General features: G+C 42.0%; 1 protein-coding gene across 7 annotated transcripts; it reads left to right on the top strand.

The window, feature by feature from the left end:
* Window positions 1-1,308: 1,308 nt before the first annotated feature.
* csnk1a1 (casein kinase 1, alpha 1) lies at window positions 1,309-19,471 on the top strand (the record flags this gene model as incomplete). 7 transcript variants are annotated; one of them, XM_084469015.1, is made up of 11 exons in its annotated part: window positions 1,309-2,154; window positions 2,472-2,578; window positions 5,271-5,397; window positions 5,921-6,019; window positions 9,976-10,059; window positions 16,230-16,369; window positions 16,536-16,616; window positions 16,792-16,873; window positions 16,967-17,073; window positions 17,757-17,869; window positions 19,200-19,471. In XM_084469015.1, exons 1-11 carry the CDS (start codon window positions 2,032-2,034, stop codon window positions 19,205-19,207), a joined length of 1,071 nt encoding a protein of 356 aa, XP_084325141.1. In that variant the 5' UTR covers window positions 1,309-2,031. The 7 variants fall into 7 exon arrangements, with proteins under 7 accessions (XP_084325141.1, XP_084325138.1, XP_084325137.1 ...); XM_084469011.1 differs by having other exon boundaries at window positions 1,486-2,154; window positions 17,757-17,905; XM_084469013.1 differs by having other exon boundaries at window positions 1,490-2,154; window positions 16,536-16,614; window positions 16,799-16,873; window positions 17,757-17,905.
* Window positions 19,472-21,025: the final 1,554 nt, after the last annotated feature.

The raw sequence follows: 21,025 nt of genomic DNA, 5'->3' as shown, positions 1-21,025 counted from the left end.
TAGCTGAAAGGGGGGGGGGGGAGAGAGAGTGACACGGAAGCCCTGCCCAGACGGAAACACACACACACACACACACACACACACACACACACACACACACACACACACACACACACACACACACACACACACACACACACACGTGCATTAGCGCTCTCTCGGCCAGCAGCAGCAGAGTGCTCACACCGCGGGGTTTCACTCAAGGCTCCATGAAGAATCTCTCTCAGACGTGGACATCAAAATCAACCGCAACCTGACAGCGCTCCACACTAACAGACTTCACTACAAACGATCCTGTCCCGAGCTGAGCTCTTCCCCAGACACACACTGCCCGTCACCGGGAGCCTCCATTCTGACGTCGAAGAGCAAAGTAAAAAGCACATCTACGTCACGAGAAGAACGCCTGCGTTCGGAGCGGAGTGGTTTGAGAACCTGTTTGGCAGAGACTGGCAAAGCGTTGTAGGCCTACTCCCACTTTCTCTGAATAACTGAATTAGGAACAGGAAAGAACAACTAATTGTGCCTCAAATCTGCCGATTGTTTGTGAAATTTTCCTGGGCCCATTTCATTTAGAGGGTTTAAGGGTTTCATTGAGATTGGGTAAATAATGTAATGCATTGAGTCTGCCTTCATATGGCCTAAAGGTCTGGAGGCTGTTGCCTGGCTGTGAAACCCGCTGGACCAGGATGAGGCTTGCATTCATCTTGTATGTTTATGTTGCATGATTGTTAATAATGAAAGTTTGTTTTCTGAATTGTATCTAAATGTAAGATTGATAGTTGAAGATATTGTTAATGTATATGTTTGAAATAATGTATACAATGTTCATTGAGAGGCTGACCTGAAGACTATTTGAATGGTGAGCAATATCAACACATTCATGGCGGTCAGAAATAACTACATCTTACATTAGAGTAATGAGCTTGACATCTGCAAATTTATTTCTTAATCTTTATTTTTGAATGATAATGTATTCAAGCAAGTTCCAATTTTGTTATTGTTTTTTACCATCTGATTATTTTATTTTTTATGGACCAAAGAATTGGATTTAACATATTTGTACTCGCCTCTTTCACCTCTCGTATTTTCAGCACATCTAGTTACGGAACTAAATTAAATAACCTGTTGTATCTTGTCTTTATTGCCTATTGCAGTGTTCTTTTCTGTCTAGGCTTTGTATAGACCTGCTCGAGAAAACGGATTCTGACACGTTTTGGGGAGAGGAGGAATGCCCTCCAGTTCCGCTGGCTCTCCTAATCAGACACGAGGCGGTTCACATGCTCAATCTACAGGATTTACAACTTTTAAACATTTTGATTATGAAACCGTTTCAAACAAATCACGAAAGGAATCATGAGTAAGTTTATGAAAAATAAAATCATAATACGCATGGTTTGGCTGTATTATACATACTGGCACGACATTAGTTAAATGTGAGGTTTCGCAATCGAGCGACTTCTGCTCCGTAGAGCGGAGCGCGTCCCCGAGAGGACTGTGTGCGCGCGCCAGTGCGCGCTCCCGGTGGTTAGCTAACGCTAGCTCAGAGCGAACGGAAACAAGGAGAGAAAAGACTGCGAGGAGAAGATGGCGGATCCAATGGGTTGCGCTTTGTAAAGACGGCCGCAACCCTTCGATTTCGTCGACCGACGTCGTGAAAGGACTAGCGAACACCGAACTAATACCGTCCGAGGACTCAATTGTCGGACTTGTGGCCTCGGGTCGCGGGGCTGTGAGTGAACCTCCGGGCTGCGATGAGCGGCTAGCGGACCGCTGCTCCACCGGACCACCTCTCGGGTTATCGCCTTTAGTTCTGGATTACCTGATTATTGCGATTAATCACATTGTTCACTTTGGATTATTCTGATTAATCTCATCGTTCACGGGTCGTGTTGGTTCAGAACGTCGTCGACCTCCTGGGAGTCGCGTTAGATCAGCACGAGCGGCCCGATAAATCGGCATTTAATCGGACTTTGTATGTCCTTTTTATTTGATTGATTCTCATCTAAATTGCCGTAATAATTGGTGGGGATTATGGCGAGTAGCAGCGGCTCCAAAGCCGAGTTTATAGTCGGGGGGAAATACAAGCTGGTCCGGAAGATCGGCTCGGGCTCGTTCGGAGACATCTACCTGGCGATCAACATCACCAACGGAGAGGTACTGGGAACACTGGGAGCACGGAGGACGGACTGGGACTGGTCCATTAGGGGGATTCGATCATTATATAAGGGACTTAACGCTAAGTATGGGTGGAGGTGGGAAGGCCTCGACCCAGCGGCCATCTCTGTTGATCGCCTTAATTCGCTGGTTGCTAAATATAAATATATATATAAATAATATAATATAAATGTATTCCGGTACACTTGATAATGTCCCCGAATCAAACTTGTGTGGGCCATCACAGTGAGCGGATAGCGGCAATGAGCCGACAGACTGGAGCCGTCAGCTGTGTTCAGACCCTGTGTTTCTTTCAGGAGGTCGCAGTCAAACTGGAATCGCAGAAAGCCCGACATCCACAGCTCCTCTACGAGAGTAAACTGTACAAGATCCTCCAGGGAGGCATCGGCATCCCCCACATCAGGTACGGGCCCGGGCTGGGCTCTGGGGGGGAATGCGCATCGACGTCGAGCCTAAGCAGACTGTTCTTTATGACTAAAGCCGCCTGGCCCTAACCCGTCCATGTCCACCGCGGCCCCCGGAGGCCCGACGCGGTGTGACGGGCTGTGGGAGGCCCGACGGACCCGTTCTGAGCGGACGGTGGCGGTGAAGGAGCGCTGCGCTGAAATGGCCGCTCCTCTTTTGTTGTGTTGCTCCAACATGTCTTCCACTCCCTGTTAGAAAATGGCGGCCGAGCAGCAGCCTAACCTTGGCTCTCCGCGGCGGGGTGTTGGCTCGGCCGACCCGATACGCACTACGATGTCGACTGGCAAATGTTTGGCACGTAAAGCCGTTTGCTCTGGAATGGAGAACAAATGATCGCTACAAATGGAAGACTGTCTTCAAATGTTAGCGTCATAATAATTGGCCAAACACGTCTGTTAGTCCAGACGTTTGTTGCTAGAGTGTGAGCACACGTTCTTTTCAAAACCCTTAAACGCATTGCTGTTCGTGTAGTTAATAGTTTGTAAATGACTAGTTGATACAAAGGAATAAGTTACGACCTATTGCCAAATGGACAACACATTAAATGTACCACAGACAACCCTTTAGTCGTCGCATATAATTAAGATTCAGAAGAACAATGTATTTGTTTCGTGAGGTAGAGACGGGTGCTGGTGGACTGCTGCAGACAGGTGAAATGTAAAATCAAGGCCTATTAACCTGGGTTTCAGGTAAAAATGAAAGACAACCTGTTATTACTTTATGCTCCTTGTGGGAGTAAGCTAAAGTGTTGGCCTCAGTAAGTATAGTCAAACATTCTGGTGGTCTTCCCACCCTGCTGAATATTTCTGTTCTCTAAAATGCACACACACCCTGACTATTGGCAGCCAGCCCGATGGCTGCTGGCTGAAACTTGATCTCCTGTGTTCGTTCAACAACTAGGACATAGTGTCTAGTAACCCCTTTTGGCAAATTAGATCTGTAGCCTATGGTTGGGTTTAGGGGTGCACTTGTCTTGTAGTCAACACCCCAAAATAATTGCACCAATCTACCTTCATGTGGGTACTAGTACTTATAATAATCAAAATCCCAACTGTGTATAGCCTCACTCAGCTTAGTGCATGTTTTTTGGTGTGTTTTTATTATTGTAAACAATGGCTAATGAAGAAGTCAGCTAGTCTTCCTTCTAATTTCCGGATCTACAATCTGTTTTTAATTAAAGAGCAATGCATTTTATCAACTAGCCAAATACAGCATTTGCTAAATTTGAATTATGTACACTTGGAAACTCCTACTCAAATTAGTTTGTTAATTAGGTTGATGTTGTATAATGCACATCTTCTGCAGTCATTGCAAAGACTGAAAAAAGCACAGACAACCACCTTAAGCAAAGCGAAGCCACTGCAATATGGTAGAACCTGTGTAACCTGCTCGTCCTGATGCTCCTTCCTCACCCTTCACCCACTTTGCTGCAACAGTGATTCATAGAATGAAAAAGCAGGGCTGGGAGTGAACTGATATACACAGCTGATTCATTCTTAGTGGGCTGCTGAGCTAAAATAATTAGTTTTACTTTGTTAGGTCTGGTCATTTGCGTCTCAATTCCTCTGTTAAAGGTCATTAGATAAAAAATGGCTAAACATAATGGACTGCAAAACATTGTTAAACTTGGGTCCTTGATTGCAATTCCCACCAAAAATCTGGTTGAACCTGAATACGGCAGTCACCTGGTTTCTAAAAGGCCACAAGACGTGTAGGGCCAGGCTAAGAGGTGGAGGGGTTCCATGATTAATTCTGTGCACCTGAAGGTCTGATATTCATAACACACTCGGCAGAAATACAAAAACCAGATCATGTTTGTTTACTAGATGGCGAACGGTTTCCTCCGGTTTGGTTTAGACCGTGATGTTTGTCTCACCACGGGGGGAGATTTATTTAATAAACTACAATTGGAAAACGGGAACACTAACTTACTAACTTTCATTTACCAAGTAAACGTTTAGTTTAGATCTTCAATTAAGTAATTTAATCTGGATGAAGGGAAGGTGTTATCCCAATGGTTACGACTCAAGTAACGATGATGTTGAAAATTAAATGTACTGAGTTATCCAAAGGCCCCAAGAGGCTTATCCCTCACTCGGACAGCTAAACAAGCCGCCGTTCAGACGTTTTACTAAAGATCGGCCCCTGTTTTGTATGCCGTCGTCTGTCATCTGCGTCTTTAGGCTGTCGATCCAGTGTATATAAACCGTGTCAAATATTATGGTTGGATTTAGCCCGCTGTCCCTTCCTCAGGTGACCCATGGAATGAACTGGTTGCGTAGCTTAACACTTAGGACGCTGCTGTGAAATTTTGATTGTTTGGAATCGTACAATAACTTTATAAGCAGTTAACAAATCGGGAGTCAGACACACAATGTTTATTTTACCTTTCCTTTGAGTGATTTATTCATCTGCTGGTCCGAGCAGTTACCATAATTATAAACTACATCTGCAAAAAGTCCACTGGTGATTTGCAATGTTTTAGTCCAATCGCCTAACTGCATAACTTGCTGTAGAAAATACGTGTTAAGAATAGTGTACTTTTATCCTGCATGATCTCTGGGATCTCAAAACCTAACCGGGTTAACCGTCAGAGGGCTGACCAAATACCTTTGTGTTTGTGTTTACAGGTGGTATGGACAGGAGAAGGACTACAATGTTCTAGTCATGGACCTGCTAGGACCCAGTCTGGAAGACCTCTTCAACTTCTGCTCCCGGCGCTTCACCATGAAGACCGTCCTCATGTTGGCCGATCAGGTACAATGCGTTACTTGTTTTCTTATTCTTTTACATAATTTATTCATAAACCTTAAAGGAAAAGAAAAGCCCCATGCACCATAACAAGTAGGAGGAAAAACTAAGAAGATCTAAGCACAATCATTTATAATTTTAGTCTATCAAGTTAAATGCCAAATATTTAATAATCTCCAGAAATGTAAAATGTAGAATAACAATTTCAGGGCACAAGCCTGCGTCCATTTATCATGTGGAGGCAAGGTAATTTCTTCCTAGGTCGCATCAGTGCCAGTATTATACATAGGTAGGAGTAGGAGGAACGTAGGAGGTGTTGCCAGTAGAAATGAACCCCCCATATCATGACAACATTTGACCACTTATGAACAATCAAATAAAGGGCAGCAACCAAATGTGCTAGGGTGCCCCCCAATTGAAAAGGTAGTGGCATCAATACCACCGGTAGAAAAGGTGAGCTTTGGGCCCACAATCTCAGTGCTCCACTTACTCTGAATGTGTTTCTGATTCTACCTTTTTTTATGACCAGATGATCAGCAGAATCGAGTACGTGCACACAAAGAACTTCATCCACAGAGACATTAAGCCAGATAACTTCCTCATGGGCATCGGACGACACTGTAACAAGGTAGGGCGGCAAAATCTTTCCAGTGAATACATTGTTGCTTGATACATTTGGCCCCTAGCTCCCAGACAATTCCATTTACAAATCTGCAGGTTAACTTCACTTTTCACTTTGGTTTCAGTTGTATAGAATAGAGACTACAGCCATTAATAATGCATACTTTTGATAGATTTATTGTGCATTTCAGTACTGTTAAGATACACACTTTTTGATGTACTCCCATCAACTGAAACATGCCCATCCTCTTAAGTCAATCAGTTAAATGCCCAAATGACGACATGAGTGGCAAAGAGAATTTAACATTGGAAAGAGGCACACAAATGGGAAACTAAATCTTAACTCTTTCATTTTTTCATCATTAATGTCAAGCTCAGTCGACCTAAACTATATCGCTCTTTAAAATCCTTCTGCCCTTTACCTAGTTGATAATGGATTGTTGTCCTAGATAGAAGATTAAAATCATTTAAAGCCTAGGGTAAAAGGTCTAACTGTAAGACTAATTATTAGGGGCCTATTAAGATATTAATAGAATTAAAGAGCTAGAAGTAAAGATGTATGTTTACGTTATATAATGAACTCTAAATTAAATCCCAACTGGCCTTTTTCCAAAATGTTGTAAAATAATTTATTTTCTCCGTTCACACAGTAGAGCATCCACTTTCTTTTTCCTTATTGCTTTGATTTGTGTGATTTGGTCAAAGATACTCGCGTTGCCTGAACTTATTGAATACCCTGTACTTGTGAGCCCTTGCAGACAGGCAACATTTGGCTACGCTAAAGCAAGTCCTTAATGAACATTAGCTGTAACCCTTTTTACTTGATCACACTGATATTAAATATATTGGTGTAGTAATCCTTGATGAATCCCAAGCTCAATTTTTGAAGTGTACTTTCAGCTGATTTTGTATTAGATTCATGTCCATATTTGGACACAGAGCAAATGAGTGACTTAGCCATTTTGTGAGTAGTTTGAAAAATCAAGATCTATGCCATGGTCCCTCGTAAAGTTTGTGCTGGGCAAGCACATAGTTGGTGGTGTTCAGAGTTCTGCCTGAGCTTTTCTCTGGTTAATCAGCAGATCTCATGTCTGTTACCTACTGTATTGCACTGCCATGTTCTGTTACGCTGGAATGGAAGGAGAGTGATTACCTATTTGCTATGTAAGCCTTATAAAACAAATGTATATTCAGTGTTCTCATGTCCCTCCAGAATGATTCGGTGGTTTTATGAAACACCAGTGCTGGTCTTCTCTTTGGGTTTTTGGTACTTTACTGACTAAATAGTTTCTGATTAACAGTATTGGAATCCCCCATGTCAATTTTGAATGGGAAATGTGGATATTAATAAGGATGATGGATGTTCCTTTGAGGAAGCTCCAAAGAAGGAGCCGTGCTGAAGAGCTGTAGGTCGTAGGTCGGGGCGTACCGTTGGATACCTCTGCCCACTTGGGCACTGGTCCAATTTACAAAGTGTGTGTGTGTGTGTGTGTGTGTGTGTGTGTGTGTGTGTGTGTGTGTGTGTGTGTGTGTGTGTGTGTGTGTGTGTGTGTGTGTGTGTGTGTGTGTGTGTGTGTGTGTGTGTGTGTGTGTGTGTGTGTGTGTGTGTGTGTGTGTTCTTGGTAATTGAATCCCATTAGAGGTTGAACAAAAGAAACCTACCATTTTGGTAAATATGGTAAAACTATTCAGACATCGTCTTTTGATATATTTGGCAACCATTAGCACATGACCTTATTTACAAAATGATAAATTTCTCTTCATACATCACACACCCTCACCTTTTGGAGCAATAAGTCAATTTTATGCCATGACTACAGAGCTGGCATATAGTTTTGCCAATAATTAAGTGTCAAATAGATCTATGTATTAAATAATGCATATAGAGTTGTTATAAGAATATTTCTAAGGAATAATTTCCAAGATAAGCTTGATGTTGTGCACTTGTCATTCTGTGCCAAATTGATTTATTTAATGCGTTATCGTATCGGGAATTTTGTGTCGACACATTGAAAAGTGTTTTTTGATATGCATCCTTAAAGTTAAAGTTCAAAAAAAAAAAAAAAAAGTTCTCTCAGACTTTGAGTAAAGGCAGCAGGGTGGGTCACGGCTGTAGTCGTGGTTGAGCCATATGATCAGCACCACCTCCCAATTCACATCCTTATTCAGATGTGAATTGGTTTGGACCGGGTGTTAAGACCCCAGGTTGACATTGTCCTATGTCCAGTTGTAAATCAGACATGATTTTCGTTCAACGCGCCTCAACTATAATTTGACATCAATTATATCCCATACGAGTGTTAGGAAGTTTCATGACTGTATCTTGGTATTTCCCACACCAGTCAGCGCATATACAGTCACACGTCTAGACGGCTGTCTCCAATAGGGCCCATAAACGAGTTAATCCACAAGTTAAGGTTCAATGTTTGCTGAAGCGTGCTGTGGGGATTCTGTATATTCAATGAGCCGTGAGGCTAATTATAGGTGTTTTTACTGATCGTAAGGTGGCATTAACATTTTGTATATACCGCCCCCATGCTAACAGCCTTTAAGATAGACAGTTAATTTAGTATATACCCCCCCCCAGGCTAACAGCCTTTAAGATAGACAGTTAATTTAGTATATACCCCCCCCCCCATGCTAACAACCTTTAAGATAGACCGTTCATATTGGATCAGACTGGATCCTGTATTGCATGAGCCACTGGTTGTAAGGGAGCAGATCAGTGGGGGGTTGTTTGTTGGCACTATTGGTGAAGGATGCAGCTATTTTTTCAAATGAATATCAATTGATCGCCATATTTCAGGAATGCATCTAGACTACGGGAGGTGAGCTTCACAAAAATCATGGTGGTTTTACACGGGAACATAGACAAAGTCCCCAATTCACCCGGGTTATTTAGTTTAGAACAAACCGGCCAATCCTTTAACGGTGGAAAAAAACGGCACGTGCAAGGGCACACAAACGCATGATGAGTTGGTGTTTATGGTTCAATCATTATTGCATGGCACCTTGTAGGCTAACATCTATCTTTTAAACCAGGGTTGAAACAATTTTGCTTGGAAAAGCGCTTGATGAGTCATTCAACCTCACTGGGGCAAGGAGTGCCAACACTATGCTTTGTCTTGGTTGGACATCACACTAGCTGTTCAGAACAGGTACCAACACCTTCAATTTAAACTTTGAATAGACTTTTAGGGATACTAAAATGTCAAAGTGCTTTTCTTATCTTAGTGCTGTTCTTTCCTTACCTCACTGGTTTAGACTTATGCTGCTGCAGCCAAGTTAACTTCCTGCTTTTCCCTGAAATTCTTCTTCAAACATAATTATATATTTTCTACCATATAGCCATGAAATGTGATTATTTATTATTGCATATAGCACTGTAACTACCATTTTATTTTACTGCTAATATTGCACAATTTGGTTTAATTTTGTTCTTGGAAGACGGCATGAAGAACTAGTTTTATTTTAATGAGAAATGCAAACCAATGTATGGCATATATCCATATGTTCTCTGCCATTAGTGAGGCCTGGACCCACAGCCCTCCCTCTCCCTGCTCTGCCCCATCTATTCCTAACCCTCCTTTGCTCTTTTTGGAGCCGTGGTGTTGCCTGTCTGCGCTGGCCTTCTCCGGGGATTGTTGTCTGCTTATTAGATTTAGAATTAGTATGAGTTGACCCTGCACTTCAGGTATATTGGGCAAACTTGACATACATTTTGAAACAAGGATAGTCCTCGTCTTTGAACATAAGGTTTTCTGCCCAAAGACGCTCCACACAATGGGAACATCATACCTGTCCCTCAATGACTTAAATCAAAACTACATTTTGTCTAAATTTTGACTAATAATTTGCCCATTAAGCATGCGGCCAAAACCGAAGTGCTAGTTTTACCCATACTAAATGTTGTTGAAGGTGGTTAGAGCCTGTGTGTTGTTGACCCTCTACTGTCTGCCCTAGTGTTTAGACTCTTCAGTGGGGAAGAGGAAACGAAGCTTGGCTGTTAGCTCTGCTCAGGATCCATCTTTCTCAGGATTAAACCAGGTGTGACCTTTTACCATAACACTAGCTCTCACTACACCAGTTCACTCCTATACAGTACTGTATAGCAGCGAAATATGAGGGCTACTCGCACCATGACCTCAGCCGTGCTTACACATTACCAGAATATTCTGAATGGTAATGAGCAGAAAGGATATCTTTCCATTTCTATCCCTAACCTAACTGGAATCTAGAGATAAGCCTGTTTCAAACTCTATCCCTTAATAACATCAGTTAAATATAGCTAGCGCAATACAATAACTACTCTTAATATAACTTTGGTCTCAGCTGTTATACAAGATATTGTTGTTTTAGCAAATGGTTATTTAGACAAATAACAGATCTAATTTTGGTTGCTTTGCAGGTAACTAAATCAAGAATTACATGAAGTCACATATTTGTATGGGGTAATTTTGACTTAAATATCGTTGTCATTCGTAAGGTAATGTATTTGACTTTAACTGTAGTGATTATATAACGTACCCTGACCCATACCCCACCTCCACTGCCAGACAGCAGGGAAGTGGGAGTTATTTGTTGTCTGTGCCATAAAGGGAAACAGGGCTTTTTATAATGGCTAATGCCTAATGTTTTTTGTTTTTTATTCTCCGTTAATATACTGCTTATTCAAACTCGGCCCCTCAGTAAGATCAATGGAAAAAAGAAAATCACGATTTAATGATGAGTTGGCTCCCTCCACAACTCTGATGGTTTGTTAACGTTGTCCCTGGTCAACATCCATAGTTAAAACCAGAAGGGCTTCTATGCCAAGGTGCATTTATTCAGCTGTGGAAACATGTACTACCAATGGGTCAGCAGTGACTTACATGACAGGAGGGATGTGTTTATGTATAGTGCAATTGGCTGACTTATTGCAGTAAAACACCTTTAAGACCTGCCACAATACCAAATATCTTACAATTCTGAATCTATAGCTAACCAACAACTAAAAATAGTGAATAGAATATACATATAGGCCTAATCCACATCTTGCATTAGTTTATTTTTAAATGTATGTAAAAATGCTCTTCTATCCATAAATATTTCTAAGTTTATGTTTATCAGTGTTGGTGTGATAAGTGCTTTTACTTTTTCAAATCCAAGCAATCGGTTAAAGTCTTTGACTCATTCACACTGCCTGTTCTTCTTCTTGGTGTGTAGCTGCTTACTCTGCATGTTTAGCGTAGGTAGCAATCAGCCAGTTCCTCTACAATAGGGTAGCCTCATGCTTATTATGACACCATTCGTCAAATATCTAGTAGACATTAGAATCCTATAAAAATACCTTCACCACTCGCCAATATGACTGGGTTGGTTGCGCGCTATAATCCAAGGTATTCCAGGCGGGTAAACAACAAATGTGAATCATTTTTTCAATGTCTGTCTTTACACAATGTGTGCACGTGCTGAAGGATTCACACTTCTTGAATAGAGCCACTGATCTGCAGTTAACCTCTTTATCCTGAAACACCCGCTAGAGTTAAGCCCTCCCCCCAATGTCAAAGACGTCGTGAGGCATTTTATTACATGAGAAAGTGTCATGTGTGGCGACTAGAACAATCCTACGTCAAACTTATCGAGTACTAGCCAATGAGGGGCAGAGGGGGCGAGCTTCACCCTCTGTCTGATAAACTCCAAGCAGCCTGGAGAACACACTGTAAGGCTAGCTTCGCCTCCAGGCAGCCTGGAGAACACACTGTAAGGCTAGCTCCGCCTCCAGGCAGCCTGGAGAACACACTGTAAGGCTAGCTCCGCCTCCAGGCAGAGAACACACTGTAAGGCTAGCTCCGCCTCCAGGCAGAGAACACACTGTAAGGCTAGCTCCGCCTCCAGGCAGAGAACACACTGTAAGGCTAGCTCCGCCTCCAGGCAGAGAACACACTGTAAGGCTAGCTCCGCCTCCAGGCAGAGAACACACTGTAAGTCTAGCTCCGCCTCCAGGCAGAGAACACACTGTAAGGCAAGCTCCGCCTCCAGGCAGCCTGGAGAACAAACACTAAGCAAACATTTACATTTAGCAGACGGTTTTATCCAAAGCGACTTACAACGGTTAATACTCACCGACGGCGGAGTCGACCACGCAGGGCGACAGCCGGTGAGTCAGGAGCAGTTAGGGTTAAGTGTCTCGCTCAGGGACACATCGACACTAGGAGGAGCCGGGGATCAAACTAGCAACCTTCCGGTTACAAGTCAACCTGCTGTACCTCGTGAGCCCACCCCAGCCAAACCTTTTGTTAGTATAGTGTGTGTATTCTCTGACCACTGTTGTTGATGCCTGTGTCCGAGTTATACTTCCTGTACACTATTTGTATCACACTACCCTGTGGCCAATTACATATACAACGTCGCTCATTATAACGCTGATGCACAACTGCACTACAAAATAGTATCAATTGCTGTGGGCGATGACAAGCCCCCTTTCCTAAAACTCATAATACATTTAGAGTTCCCGCTGAAAGAGGGGGTTCACTGGCTCTTTAAACCCTAATGATACTAGTAAGTACTATAAGTAGTACTTATAGTACTTATTGTATCGGCCAGGACCCAATGATACTAATAAGTACTTCTTATAGTACTTATTGTATCAGCCAGGACCCAAATGCAAGTACATGGTCTGAGCAAAAGTGGAATTGGTGCATCCCTGCTACTAGGGGTGCCCACATAATGTCACCTGGCATATCGAGCAGGTCTTGATAACAAGTGATTAAAGTAATTATGGAGCTGAGTGGGACTGACGGCATATGAGGCAATTTCAGTTTTGTAAAAAATGGTAATTAATTTTGATCACACCTTAATGTTTTGACTGCTCGAGCCTGAGCATTTATCAGTTTAATGAAATACCACAAGGTATCCTTTCCATAGTCTCCATTGCATCCATAGTGTTAAATTCATTAAACTATCGCTGTTATATGTAATCATTCATCTCCATGGCAGTCGACGCCATGAGCCAATGTTACTTGCATTGCAGTAGACGAACATAGATAGCTTTCTATAACATGACGTGCAGTTATATCACAGAAGTTGAATTGAATACCAACATTCTCCAAAAGAGGGATCAAATACTTTAAGTTATCACAAAGGGAACGACCTCAACCAATGTCTCAAACATGAATGTATTATAGAACACGTCACATACACGCCCACTAAATCTTACTTTCTACAATGTGTTAGTACATGGGGTATCTTGGTTAAAGGACTGTCGCTGACATTCAGCACCCCTTGACTGTCGGGGGGAAGAGGGGCTCTGAATCCTTAGTGAAAGGTTAAATTCCCAGATGTGGCCATGGAGAATTTTCTGTTAGCACAACCTTTATCTATTTTTCTATGAGACTATATTCAATATCATAGCAAAAGGGGTATTGCAACTGAAATATCCCAAACCGAATCGATATTGAATAGAATCGGCAACTAATCTATCAATTAATTCCGAACCATGTGAATCGGAATAGAATCACTTCGGAAAATCAGTGGCGATGCCAAGCCCTAGCACAGCTGTACTGCAATGCTGGTCTGAGTGTTCTATTTGGAAACAAGACCCTCTTGTCAATGAAGATCCACTGCTTTAATCAGAAAAGTGTTGAACATTGTGCAAAGTTTCAATAAAATTCAAACTATTCTGGATGAATTTTACCAGAAAAGAGAACTTAATTGGAGTATATTACCCAATTAGAAGCCTGTTATTAATAGGTATTTGATAGAGTAGGAGGAGTGCGAAAAGTTGATTTGTGAGGTAAGGGATTTCATCATTGATCAACTGAATGTAAGGTGTTTAGAGGAAAGACTGAAGCCTGTTTAGAGGGTTTGACTGAAGCCTGCAAGAAAGCTTCAGTCAAACCCCATCAAAGCTTTTAGTCCAATCACATTTTATACATTTTATTCAACCGCCAGTGCCTCCACATCTTTCATCACAAACCAACTATTCGCTCTCCTCCTATATTCTCCTGAATGATTTATATTTTTCTTTCTGATCATTGTTCCCCATACAATGAAAGCAGTATGTCTTCATTGGAGCTTTGTGGGTCGCGTTTCCAATGAGCGCTCGCACACCAGTGCAGCCACACAGCTGTAACTATATATAGATATAGAGATAGAGATATATAGATATAGATATATCTATAGCTATATCGATCTCTTCCTGTTTCAAACCACTTTTAAGCAGACTTGATTGAAAAGGGGGCTGATCGTTTAACTTTGATTGTGAAGCATAGCGCCCCCTGTGGCTAATTTCCAAATGACTGCCAATTTTTACAGAATCAAAAAATGTAATATTTAAGGTCGGCATGATTCAGTCTTTGGGGTAACTGTCCATTTTTCAGGATTTGTTTTCAAGGTTTTCAAAACTTAAGTTATAGAAAACTATCCAGTTGGCTTTGTCTTGAGGCCAAAAGGTTTATTATGTCAGATAAAGCCCGGTTTACATAATTATGTATGTCATTTGACGACTCAAACGGCTTCTTTTAATTTTCAAGTATACATCATTTGGTCTATAAAATGAAACCAAACTCCCAACAATGTCTACTTAGTTTTTTACGGCTATAGCCACAAAATAATCTGTTTAACCAATCCCATTCGGGTATCTTTGTCAATTTCACCATGGAGACTGTACAAGTTGTCGGACATGGCGGAGGTAACAGCCTTTTTAAGTTTCTCAACACATCTTCTTGCAGCATCCATAGTGGTAAACTACAATCATATAATTATAATCATCGCTGTCTTTTATAAATGCATTGATCATTCATCTCAATCGCAGTCTACCCAACAAGTGAATGTTAAATAGCACGATGGTATCAAAAAATGATATTCACATTTTAATAGTAATTTTAGCAATCGATTAGTATACTTTTTTTTCAACTCTTCGGTCTATATCCTACTCCTGAAATCCCAACCACCCTACTATGCAACCACACGAAAATACGATACAGAATAACAAGAATTGGCAGCAGTGCTTTAATGAAGATGCATAAGGAAATGATTGTGTAAATTAAGTTTATTATTTTATAACGAGGGCTAGTGGCAATCACAATGTCTTCACAGCCCTACCACACAGTGCCCGCCTTGCTTTTAGACATTTGGGAGGCATGTCTCTCGGGGACAAGAGTAAAAGTCTAAGACAAATAAGACGTCTATATAACACGTGTACAAGAATGTGTCACTTGCCCCAGTGGTTATTTAGAAAATCCTTTGTTTCCCCAAAACTTTCACTGTAAAGAGAAATCTATGGAGATGGACCTTATGGGTCCGATCGACGTCTCCCCGGCGGCCTGGCTAGTTGTTTGACCACAAAGCACCCCTATTGGCAGAATGGGACCAAACCTTTGGAAGAGCTGCTATTCTGGGATACATATACAGTGGACAAATTTGAAAACATTTTCCCAGTCACAGTATATAGGATAGATAGTGCTCCTAAATAAAAAACAATTCTCACAATTTTAAGTATCCAAAATTACTTCAACAAGTTTAAGGAAATAACATAACTAGTCTCATCCAGCGTTCTATTCATTGATTAAACGTAATCCCCATTGAGGCTGGCTCCACGGCCATCGCTCTATGACCTCTCTGATGCTCAACATATTCAGCCGAGTGGTCAGTGTTCTAATAAACGTCTTGGACATTGATCTGTATCGCACAACAGGAAATAGTTGTTTAGTCAGTGTAGCCTTTTTCATGTCCTGTTTATTGAAATAGTTTGGATCCCACACATTGCTGGTTTAAATGTGCCACCTTAAATTTGGAACTTGTGTAAAATCAGGTATGAAAGGGTTCTAGTAGGAATGCATGGAACTGCATATACTATCTATAGCCTGCACAGTCTCTTTAAACTAGAGTTAGCTGGAGTCCTCAAACTACGCTTCCCTATTAAAGCTAGTAGCAGAAACGTGATATAAATGTTCCAAAGGAATTATTAATCATCAAAGCTTACTACTTTCACTTGGTTGCTGGATTCACTTATTAGTTCAAACTATTCTGTACCAACACCATCACTAACAGCTAGTCACATATTATGCTATGGCTCAAAGTTCAGCAGCTCATTTACCTTTCTTAACCCATCCCACCCTAACCTTCAGTTAGGGTGGAGATGGGTTGACAATAAATCTATATGAAACTCATTGTAGAATTTCTGACAATCATTTATATGTCCAACCTTTTTGGACATGTGTTTTCCTTCTCTTCAGCTATTCCTCATTGACTTTGGGCTGGCTAAAAAGTACAGAGACAACCGAACGAGGCAACACATCCCCTACAGAGAAGACAAGAACCTAACGGGCACGGCCCGCTACGCATCCATCAACGCACACCTGGGGATCGAACAGAGGTCTGTGGCAGGCGTCCACTCTCAGCATAGCATGTTCTTCTTAGGTTAAAATGTCACACTTAACGTTTGGATACTGGATATTATATATATTTTATTTTTATCATGTTTTCGTAGAAACCTGATACTCAACTACTTTGTGGACGTTCTGTGTGGTTGTTTTTCCCAGTCGCCGTGACGACATGGAGTCGCTAGGCTACGTGCTGATGTACTTCAACAGAACCAGTCTGCCCTGGCAGGGATTAAAGGTAGAAGACTATGTGATATTAGGCTTGTTTTATGCATACAGTACAGTAGTGCTGTTGATGAGCTTGGTAATCAGACATCATTCAGCTGACGATGATAATACATAAGACTGCATTGGAGTGTCCACCCTTGAACACGGTTTGTTGTGATGAACTGTACTGTTGATGTCGCCTACATGTTCCTCAGGCTGCAACCAAGAAGCAGAAGTACGAGAAGATCTCTGAAAAGAAAATGTCTACCCCTGTAGAAATTCTCTGCAAGGTGACTAGAACTCCAATTGAACACTTCTGGATATAGACTGGCCTTTTGGTTTTCCCTCTGGGTGTTGAGCTTAATGCTGTTTATTGTGTTCAGGGTTTCCCAGCAGAGTTCGCCATGTATCTGAACTACTGCCGCGGTCTGCGCTTTGAAGAGGCCCCGGACTACATGTACCTTCGCCAACTGTTCCGCATCTTGTTCAGGTATTTTACATGAACAAAGAGACTAAAGAGTTCTCTCTCTGTGTGTATGTCCATAAAGTCAACCCATTCAAACATAATCAGCACGATCAAGGATTGAATATTTAAATATGTTTGAAATGCACTTGGTAACCACAAGAAAACTATGAAAGAATATATTGAAACACAAAGAAATGACAACATAACGGCTACGGCAGGTAGCCATTAGCATGAACGTATTGAGACGCTACGGCAGGTAGTCATTAGCATGAACGTATTGAGACGCTACAGCAGGTAGTCATTAGCATGAACGTATTGAGACGCTACGGTAGGTAGTCATTAGCATGAACGTATTGAGACGCTACGGTAGGTAGTCATTAGCATGAACGTATTGAGACGCTACGGGAGGTAGCCGTTAGCATGAACGTATTGAGACACTACGGCAGGTAGCCGTTAGCATGAACGTATTGAGACGCTACGGCAGGTAGCCGTTAGCATGAACGTATTGAGACGCTACGGCAGGTAGCCATTAGCATGAACGTATTGCAGTGGAGACGATTGTAAGACGTATCAGACGTATTGTAACTGCAATTCAGGAGTGTTTTGGTCCTTAGATCGCTTTGTGTACCACTTTATCATTTTAAAATACAACTCAATATCTGAAGTGCAAAGCATAGAAGGTGGTGAACTGGATGTGTCTCCTCCAGGACTCTGAACCACCAGTACGACTACACGTTCGACTGGACCATGCTGAAGCAGAAAGCGGCCCAGCAGGCAGCGTCCTCCGGGGGCCAGGGCCAGCAGGCGCAGACCCCCACAGGCAAGCAATCTGATAAACCCAAGCCTAACATGAAAGGTTAGTAGAGTGTGTGTGTGTGTGTGTGTGTGTGTGTGTGTGTGTGTGTGTGTGTGTGTGTGTGTGTGTGTGTGTGTGTGTGTGTGTGTGTGTGTGTGTGTGTGTGTGTCCCAAGTGCAGTAGAAATGAGGAAACCCTTTTACATCCATAGCACAAAAACAACCAACTCGAGTTCCTCAGCAGCTCTGTCCTGCTCAAGCAAAGACGTCCTTGGAGAATGGGACGACCAACTTTGCTATAAGTCCTATAAGGAGAATGGGACGACCAACTTTCTATTGCTATTCTCATAAATCCTTTACTTGAGGATAGTGCTTTTATATTTTTATACTATAAATGATTATATTGACTAACCCATTGATTATAGGTGCTGATTATACACCTAATGAATCTCCCAATAATGTTATATCAACCTTCTCTGTCCCGTTTCCAGTTGGTATATTATTGGAACAGATCAGGTGTTACTCAACACTGTTACCAGTGTAACAGTAAGGCCCCTCTCAGGCACTGTTCCACAGTATGGTTACTTAACACTGTTACCAGTTAACAGTAAGGCCACTCTCAGGCACTGTTCCACAGTATGGTTACTCAACACTGTTACCAGTGTAACAGTAAGGCCCCTCTCAGGCACTGTTCCACAGTATGGTTCGCATTTACGGTGGAAAAGCGTCACCTACAGTTGGGACAACTGCAGAGTATAATTTTTCCCCTAGTCATGTCTTCCAAAGATATCATTTGTATCTTAACTGAAGAAAAAAAATTATCATTAAGTTTTACACAAATCATCCTTTGATAAAATTTTTTATAGAATATTTTTTTCAGTGCAAACATATTCCGGTGTGGGTGTATCCTAATGGAGCTCCCCTTTGAAGTTTTATGATAAGCAGGAAGTGAAAATACACAAATTGTAGACAGGTTCTCGTGCTCCAACTTTGCTTTCTATATTGATATTGGTGGGATATAAAGACCCAAAATAGAAACTAGACTGGAAAGGTATTCTCTTTTCAGATAGAACATGTTATTCCTATGGCAAGCCGTGACGTAACCGTCCCATCTGGACCAAAACAATCCTGAGGAATGATAGCACGTGTGTCTGCAATGTGAAAACCAACCTAAACATTACAAAGCTTCTCTTGGGTGTTAGAGAAGGCTGATCTACTCCAGTGCTTCCTGAAACTGGATGTGTTGCTTTCTGCCTCCCTTTTCTGTTTGCATCAATTACCAAAGGTGTCCCTTGGGATTATGTTCGGTCATAAACCTTTTTTTAATTCTACTCTTCCATCTCTCCTCTCTGTAGGTTTCTAAGCGCTTTCCTGTCCGGAGGCAGACGGCGGCGGAGGGACTCCACAGTAGCACCATAATCATTGGCGACTAGGACCAGCCCTTGCCCAGAGTGCTTTATTCTCCCCACCACCACCACCAAACAAACTTTCTCCTTCCATAATTACTATGTATGTAATGGATATATAGATATACAAATGCCTCTGTTTGCAGCAATATCTATATATTGGTATGTATATAATATTCTCCACTTTGAAGAAAGAAAATAAATGAAAGCTTTTTGTTGGGGACGCGGAGGCTGAACATCTTCTTTTCCCACCTCTCCCACTCCCAGTATCCTCCCACTCCCAGTATCCTTTATTCTTTTGGTTTCTTGGGTAACAATAGTTGAACAATTTAATTGCTCTTGTAGTCCTTCCCTTCCTTCCAGTGACATTGTGTAGACCTGTTAACCCGCGTGTGACCTGTTTTATACCCGCCTCAGTGACATTCAGAAAACATTAAGTCAAACTTCTTATTTTTTTGTTTGAAATGAATGAATGATGGAATCCTGGTTATTTACTTTACTTAAAATGTCGGAGTTCTATTCCTTTTTTCCATTCTCTATTTTTATTTTCTATGGTGATAGGAGTGTTGAGCAGCGGTGTTCCTGTTCCAGCTGACGGTCTATAATAGAGTCTGGCTCCTTCTCTTGTAAGAGTTCTGCATTATTATTGAATCTGTTGATACACCTATGGTCTTCTGAAACAGTCTTCTAAATGCCAATAAAAATGTAAAAATTAAATAAAAAGCCCAGCTTGTGTCAATGAAATGTACTAACGAGTAGAGGTCCACGGAGTCTTCAGCCAATCAGAACCGAAGCTCTCGGACTGTAGGACGATGTCTTTGTGGACTGAGGCCCGCCTAATTAAATCCAGATAATTAACCGTCCAGCTCCGTATCTTTTTAAGATACGGTTAGATCAGCTTTGTTTCAGAGGCAGCCTTTCACTGCAAAACGGATCTGGTAGATCTGCATATAGAAAATGTTTTCTTCACTAAGTACAATGCAGTAGTGTTCAATAGGATTGGTGACTCTTCAAAGTTTTACATGTGTATTTATCTAATATGTATAATTTCTCTTTTTGAATATTAATCACTTGTTGACCTACAATACCTCAAAATAAAAAACTCGAGTGCGCCATATTCCGCGAGCAATCCGACATGCTCGGCCCCGCCAAGCGCGTGACCTTCAGCGCGGCCCTCGCCTGTCATTCATTTTGTATCGGGGGCGCGCTGGAGGCGTCGGGCAAGGGATTCTGGGAAGGCTCGCGTGCGGGCTTCCATGGGGCGGGCGGGTGGCCAATCTAGTTTTCGTAGGATGGTAGCGGGGCAAGTCCCGCCTTTTTGGCCTCTGATTGGTTGGAAGGGCTCCTCCGATTGGTTATGGCACAGGGCAGGCTGGCTAGTCCACCACCAACAGAAGAAAACTGGTGTGTTTTCTACCATTGACTGACTGCGGCTTCATTCATCTGTGGTAGCCTACTAAAAATGACCGTCATGCCTTTACTTTGGTAATAATTTGGCCATAATAGTTTCGTTAAATAGTTTATGTTAAGCAGGCAGGATGCAAGTTAGGACCAACACATCTCTCGTCCCCTCAGGGAGCCTTAATGGACTATGTGTTGACGGTTCTGTTAATTGTACTGCTGTCATAAGACTATTTGCTGGTTCGGAAAACGTGGAGCCTAACTGTTAGAGGTTGTTGTCAATGTTACTCCACTGCAGTGTACAATAGTCGCGTTACATTTCTCGCTGCTTTCTATACCTTGTTCCCTCTGTGTAATGGTGTGACCTGCACTGC

Source organism: Micromesistius poutassou, assembly GCF_964030765.1.
Source record: "Micromesistius poutassou genome assembly, chromosome: 6".
NCBI classification, from domain to species: Eukaryota; Metazoa; Chordata; class Actinopteri; order Gadiformes; family Gadidae; genus Micromesistius; species Micromesistius poutassou.
This window is presented reverse-complemented; position numbering and strand designations above follow the sequence as displayed.